The 7,170-nt window shown below is 41.7% G+C and overlaps 1 protein-coding gene across 1 annotated transcript; it reads right to left on the reverse strand.

Annotated features, from left to right (window-relative positions):
- Positions 1–291: 291 nt before the first annotated feature.
- Positions 292–6,464, reverse strand: EIF5 (eukaryotic translation initiation factor 5). The gene is made up of 11 exons (XM_009587603.1): positions 6,120–6,464; positions 5,298–5,577; positions 4,945–5,026; positions 4,536–4,708; positions 4,095–4,206; positions 3,350–3,489; positions 2,656–2,814; positions 2,296–2,457; positions 1,907–2,071; positions 1,501–1,635; positions 292–691 (listed from the first exon to the last, which is right to left on the reverse strand). The coding sequence occupies exons 2-11, from the start codon at positions 5,367–5,369 to the stop codon at positions 599–601; spliced, it is 1,293 nt and encodes a 430-aa protein (XP_009585898.1). The 5' UTR covers positions 5,370–5,577; positions 6,120–6,464; the 3' UTR covers positions 292–598.
- Positions 6,465–7,170: the final 706 nt, after the last annotated feature.

Here is a 7,170-nt window from a genome sequence, read left to right on the forward strand (position 1 = left end):
CCACCAAATTTACATAGCGAACACCAGTGGAAGTTTTTGTTAAAAAAAGCCTGTAAGGATCAGAATCTAGACAGCTGCCTTCTGTTTGAAGATGCTGGCATCTGAACACTTAGATTACCCAACACCTGCTTCTAGCCCAGGTTTCAAATCTCCACTGTTGAAACAGCCTCTAAGCTATTTTTTATTGTCTCAGTCAAGAGATTTCTGTCATTTTGTCTCAAACTTTGCACGTTTCATTAAGTTGTGTAAATACTTACTTGGGAAAGAAATAAGGGAGTTCAGAGTCACAAGTGAAGACTGACCAAAACCAAATCCTTTATTTCCACAACTGTATAAATGTGCTCCAAGTATGTGTCCAACACAAGTTAGAAAAACAAAATAGAACATGCCAGTTGCAAACTAGATCAGTTCACCAACGTGCTGACTCCTTGGTATTAGGCTTAGTTAGACAAGACCAGTCACAGTAAAAAGATACATTTTAGAGTACAAAGAGTAGCAGGATGTTAAGCCATTTCAGCTTGTGCACATACAAGTCACACTTCTGGCAGAAAATGCAGAGAAGTTTGCATTATTATGCTGGAAGCTACGTTGCATCACTTTAAATGGCATCAATATCAATATCGTCATCTTTATTGTTTGCAGGCTTCACAGTTTCAACTTTAGGTACACTGGCAGTTGTAGAGTACACCACCTGTGGAGAGAAGACACTTATTTTACTATAGCACCTACTGCCATCCTTAAGCACTAGAATAGTTTCAACATCAGGAGTTGCAACACCCACTCTCGCTCAACAGCCCTCCTGTCTATTGCCATGGACTGCTTAACACGCTGCTCCATGCTCTGAAATGCACCGCACAGCACCTTCCAGTACAAGCATTAATATTGTCTAGGAAGCCTGAGTTCAGGCTGCTGAAACTGTAACTACACCTTAATATCTATCCTTAGAAGGCAGAAGCGTGCATGTGTGTCTGTAGGAAGCAGGATCTCATACCCAGGAACAAGAGTAGGTACTCCTGGGACGAGAACAAACAAAAAAATCACCCACATGTAAAAAAAATCCCAGCCACAGTCAGCTGGAGTGTAGCTAACAGATCTTACCTAAGCCTAAACTGTGAGGAAAACATCCATTTGTTCTTTAAACAGCTTTTCTAACAAACTCGCACCCACTAACTCCTCTGAAGCACAAGGTTTTACATACAATACCTCTTCTCAATCTTCTACTATATAAACTACCACTGTGCAAGAGACTGTACCATTCCACAATGATGGTCTTTGGCCATTAAGATGCACTCGTACTGTTACAAAAATGATCTTAGGTAAACCACTATATGTAGCAAAAACACTCTGACAAATCATTAGAAGTGAGGTGTTCCTCCAGTTCCCAACACGCACAGTTAATACGTGAAGTAAGCTATTTTATAGTGCACCAGGACAAAGTACAAGGCTTAAGCGTGCAGGAACAGTGCAACCTTGGAGTTGTTTACAGTGAGCCTTTCCCACCTCTATGTTTTCATCTTCATCCTCTTCTTCATTACCGGAAGATTCTTCTTCAGCTTCCTTTAGCCATTTAATAAATGGTTCTGCTTTGACACGGATTTCTTTGGCAAGCTCCTTTGAAACATATTTCTTTGAGGCCTGAAAGACAGAAGTACACACACTTTGCTTGAACGCTGAAGGAGTTTAGATCACATCACACCCAAATACAGCAGGAGCCTTAGAACTTAGAACTCTAACCTCACCCCACTGCCTTAACAATGCATTTTTGAAAGGGAGGTTGCTCCCAGACAGTAACTTATCTCAGATTAGTTGTTTAAAGACATCTGACAAGAACCTACCCCAGAACCCAGATGCAGGATGCTGTATTTAGGTCGTTAGCTGGTACAGTACATGAAATACTACCCCCTACCTTTTCTGCCCAGCCAAGGATGACTTCTTCTTCCAGAAGATCTGCATCATACATTTCCTTCAAAATATGTGGTATTTTAGAAATAAGCTGAGACTGATGCATGGCCACCACACACTCAAAGCCATGGAGAAGGTACCTCTGAGCCTTCTTGTTGTTGTGGCAGAACTAGAATTGTGATAAAACCAAAAGCGATTAAATTAGGTTTTTTTCCTCTCCAGAAAGAGCTGAAGTAGTGGTTTCAAAAAAAACCAAAACCACAAAAAACCCCCAAACCACTACAGAAAGCCTTCTTCCCCACAGAACCAAGCAATCCAGAACTTAGTCAAGTAGTTGCTACAAAAACCCAACACAAAGTTGTTACACTGGGTGCAGAAGAAGAGACTGCTTACACGAAGGAAGTGACGTCTGTATTTCCTTATCTGTTCACGAATCTTTTCGTCAAAAAGGACTTCAGTGAGAACTAGAGGGCCCATAGCCTTTACATCCAGTCTCTCTGCTTCTGCTACAATGTCTTTGTCAGAAGTATCAATGACACCTTCTTCCTTCTTTTTCTACAAGACAGAACAGGTAGAAACATTTTAAGGCTACTGAGGTCTGCGTCAATGCTCTACTGCACCACTTCCTTCCCCAGCACTGATGGAACCAGTACTTTGGTAGAAGCTTAAGCAGCTTGCTCTGACATCTCCTCACCAACATTTTATACAACTACAGCAAAGTGCCTACCAAGCAAACCACCAGAGAATATTTACCTTCACAAAATCAAATAGTATGTTGACTCTCTCCTCCACTGTTCTTTCCAGGTCTTCACTAAGTGTGAGGTTCTTTGCATGGTCACTGATTTCATCCATTCTACGCCGCTGGGCTTCTTCTGTTGTGTCTTCACCCCAGTCATCATCATCCTCCTCCTCCTAAAAAAACAAAACCAAACCGAATCAAGAGATTCATACAATGTCACTACAAGCTTAGTAAGAGATGACTGTTGTTTCTAGATACAGCCTTGAGAACATTTTTATAAACAAGTATTTTTGACTTTTCCCTAAAGAAAGGGTTACACTATGATTGGCAAGTCAAAGATGATGGAGAAAGGGTAAATGTAGGAAAGAAGTAATGGAAGCTACACGTGTTTGTAGCCATCCGTAGGGTTACTTAAGTGTGTGTTTTATTACTCTACCTAGTACACTCAAGAGGTATTTCTTTCCAGGGACCTGGATTGTAAAGGGTATGCAGCTTTCACTTAGCAAGGAGCACACATACTGTTACGGAAGAGTTGATGAAGCTGCTACAGAGGGGAGACAGGGATACTTCTATTCCAGCAGTCAAGTTCTGGATACAGTAAGAACTTTCAGGGCAATGTTGACTTGCAAGGAATACCAGTGATTTAAAGTTTTAAATCAGAGCAAGACACCACACCCCCCTCATCTCCCCACTTTCCCTTCTACTTACCACAACCTGTGGAGGAGTAATCTCCTCTGGTGGTGGGGGTGGAAGTGTCTCATTGCTGGACACAGAACCATTCTCTTTGTCCTTGCCTTTTCTGTTCTTCTTTTCCTTTTCTTTCTTTCCTGTACCAGTGTCACCACTTTCTGCAAGTGAATTTTAGTCTTTTAGCCTTCTTAAGTTCATAGAATAAAGTCCCTCCCTCTAAAGTCCCTACTGCATCTCTGCCAAATCCTCATTTCAAAGACGTAAGGTTGTCCAAGTCCATATAACAGGTGACCTCACAAAGTAGAGACCCCTGGAATAGGTTAGACTTTTCTATTCTAGCAAGCTTAAATTGCAGCAGGCAACTGGATGCTTACTACAGAGTGTTGCTTGCACAGAACAAGTACATCACAGTTAGCATTTACTACGCTGCTGTTACTTCCTACCCTTTTACTTCATGCCAACTTAAAAGGTAAAACTGCTGCGAGTACCTGCTGATTAGCTCTCCTCCCACTAAGTTTTGTCCTGCATAGGCAAATGCAACTCTTCACAGATACTTCTACTTGGGAAGGATACAGGATCACAAGGGAAGAGACTGCTCATATTGATAAGCACTTCATACTTCATCCTACAAACATACTCTAGGAGCATGCTGGAGCCTTTTCACACTTTAACTAGATGCAAGCTATTTGTTTTTCTACTTCATTAACAGCACTCACACTGAAGAAGTTCCCTTTACCTCCACCAAATACGGAAACACACTTACCAGGTGGGTTTTTGAGAATGAACGTGCAGAGTTTATGGTTTGTGTCAAGCATGCCTCGATAGCCACAGGCTTTGCAAGAGTTACCTATAGTTTGTTTCTTAGGATTGACATGCTGTAAAAAAAGAACAGCCTCCAGTTAACATACCACTTACAAAACAATTATGCATTAAAGTCTAAACCTGATGTTTACATTATCATCCCACAGCATTAAGCCAGAGGTTTAAATACTTTACCACCCCCAACAGAGCAAGTTTAGAAGTAGTAATTTAGCTCACAAGTTTTGAGCTGTTGGAAGTCTAAAACCTTCCCAAGGGGGGCGGGAGCATACTGGATTTTCTCTTCATAGATATTCAAGTCAGCTATTAACTTTGCACCACTTCCATAAACATCTAGTGAGGTGTTTCCATAGTGTTACCATTACTACAGATGGACAGCACTCACCAGATCAGTTTCAGGATTCTCACACTCAGGACAGAGAACAAATTTTTTAATGAATCCATCCAACATGTCTTGCAGCTTATTCGCCTCATGAGATCCATTGACAATGTAACGGTCATTCTTAACATCAAACTGGGTCTGTGCTCCCAGCTCACAACCAAAAAATTTGGTAGGATCTGTAAAGAAAGTATAATAACCACCACTGTCCTCATATCTTCACTGTGATTTTTAACAGCAAGTAAATACGCCACTGCTTCTTTCTGGTCATTATTTCATCCTGAGATGATCACATTTCTTTCTTACAAATCTTGAAAGAACAGTATTAATTAACGCTTTATTAGCTACTTTAACACTACCACTTTAAATACAAAAGCATAAAAAAAAAAAAATGTTGTCACTCCAGACTACTTACACGTTGGAGGCCGATTAAGCGCCTTTGCAACGTCAACCATGTTGACTATAACTGTCTTTATTCCATTTCCTTTGCCCTCCACCTAAAGAAAAAAGAAGTGTTTTAAGATTAAGTGACTCAACAGCCAAAGCCAGTATGTATTCCCCATTTCACTACATCAAAGTTCTGCTTTGAAGTGTGTCTTCTTAAAAAAGCTAATGTGCACTTAGTCTGGACAGAAAGGAGCAGACATCCTCCTTGCCCTGTAACTGGCTAAACATTGGTATCGTTACCTCACACCTCTATTTCTCTTCTATTAAGACAGGAAGTCATATAAAGCACTACCCACTTACCACTAATGGTTAGTATGTTACCTTGGCAATCAGACGGGGCATTTTGTAGCGATAGAACTGATCTGAAACACTGCGGTTGACGTTGACAGACATTTTGCCTTATTAGTAGCTTTATCAATAAGATGAAGAGATCTTTGATTGCAGTTTTTTGGTATCTTCTGTCTGGAGAAGACGGGATGACATAAACGACTGCAAGAGTTCTCGGTCTCTGACATGAAAAAATTTTCGCCACTGAGGCTGTAAGGTTCTTGCTTGTACGCTATGTTTCCCCAATACAGGTACCAGTGGCTGCGCAACAGCTCTGTAAGTGTTAATAAACAGAAAAGAAATTAAGTTTATCTTAATGTGCACCAATCAGATTTTGCTACAGAGCTATAAAAGGGACTGTATTTAGGGTGAAAAGAAGAAGAAGAAAAAAAGTACATTCTTTATGCTATGGCTTTCTTCAATTTGTGGAACTGAGAACAATAGCCTTGAATTGTAGTTAAGTAACTTTTCCTCAACTACACCACAGAGCTTTCCACCCTCTTCTTTCTTACTACCCAAGAAGCATTGAATAGCTTAAGACTATTTTCTGTACAATTAACTCCTGAAGGAGTGCTGTGATCAGTAAGGGAAAGGAACACTGCTTGATTTATTACAGGGATCAATGGCTCTTGCACCAAGAGGGTCATGTGATAAGTTTCAGGCTGCAGGAAGCAGGAGAAAGATCTGGAAAACAGTTTCAAATTCCACATCATAGCATGAACCTATCACATAAACCGAAGTCTCAGAATGTTGAGAAGTATCATTAAGATGAAGCGGCAGCAATCTGTAGCCCAACATAATTTTTACATGGCTTACCAGTTTTTTGGATCGGAGTGGAAAAGAGTTGAAAATTAGGTAATTCTCCCTCTCACTTATGGATTCTCACAGCAGCTTCTGTTGAGTTTTGACTTAACAATAAGCCTGATAAAGTCTGACATAAGTTGCTTCACTGTAGAAAGCCTAGCAATGCAGAGGTACAGAGCAGTGCAGCAGCTTTTCCAGTTGATTTTTTTCTTAGGGAAAGGGGGGAGGGGGAGGAAGGGGAAGGAGGATGAATCCTATTATTGAAGTTGCCTTAAGTAGCATTTACATATTTAAATTAACATGTGTCTCTATAATGACATCTAAGAGTACTTACGCCACAACTGTTTGACTACCCAGGCAACCCTGACTACAGCATGGCTACTCTGACACGTCATCATGTTGTTATCAATGACAGAAGCGTTGACACATCAAAATAGCCTTCTTAGTATTTATGCATAAGTACGTATGCACATCTATCGGCTCCACACAGTCTGAGTCCCTCCGGTCACATTTATAAATTCTTTACACAAGAAGCAAATAGAAGTCTATGCGCCTCGTGTTCTACATTATCCCAGATGCGGTTTTGCCCTTCCTCAGCAAAAAGTGCACCGTGGACTTTGTTTCAAGCACGAGGCTTCCTTCCCCAAGATGTCCAAAAAGAGCCACCATGTGACCTGACCACGTGCTTGCAGAAGCACTGAGGAAGCAGGTATCTCGGCAACTGAGCATGAGCTCTCAGACAGTGCGTGCGGTTTCCCCTCCTTCCAGATTACAGCTTTTGTCTGCTGTAGACTAAAGCTCCCTCTCCTGGTCCCTAGGACACCTCATCCCAAGCACCACCCCCCCCATATGCTATGCACAGAAGAAAAAGCGGGAAGGCAGACAGACTCCCTGTTCAAAGCACCGTTTCCCCGCCCTGCTCAGCCCTGTGATGAGTCATAAATGCAGCAATTAAGCACTGAGTCAGCCCTGGAAAAGATGGGGGAAGTCACCTCCTGCCACGCATGCGCTCTCTGGCCGCGAGAGGGGGACGCTCCGCGGCTGCCCCTCTCCTTGTCGTCGC

This window comes from Fulmarus glacialis, unplaced genomic scaffold (assembly GCF_000690835.1).
Source record: "Fulmarus glacialis isolate BGI_N327 unplaced genomic scaffold, ASM69083v1 scaffold30781, whole genome shotgun sequence".
In the NCBI taxonomy this organism is placed as follows: domain Eukaryota; kingdom Metazoa; phylum Chordata; class Aves; order Procellariiformes; family Procellariidae; genus Fulmarus; species Fulmarus glacialis.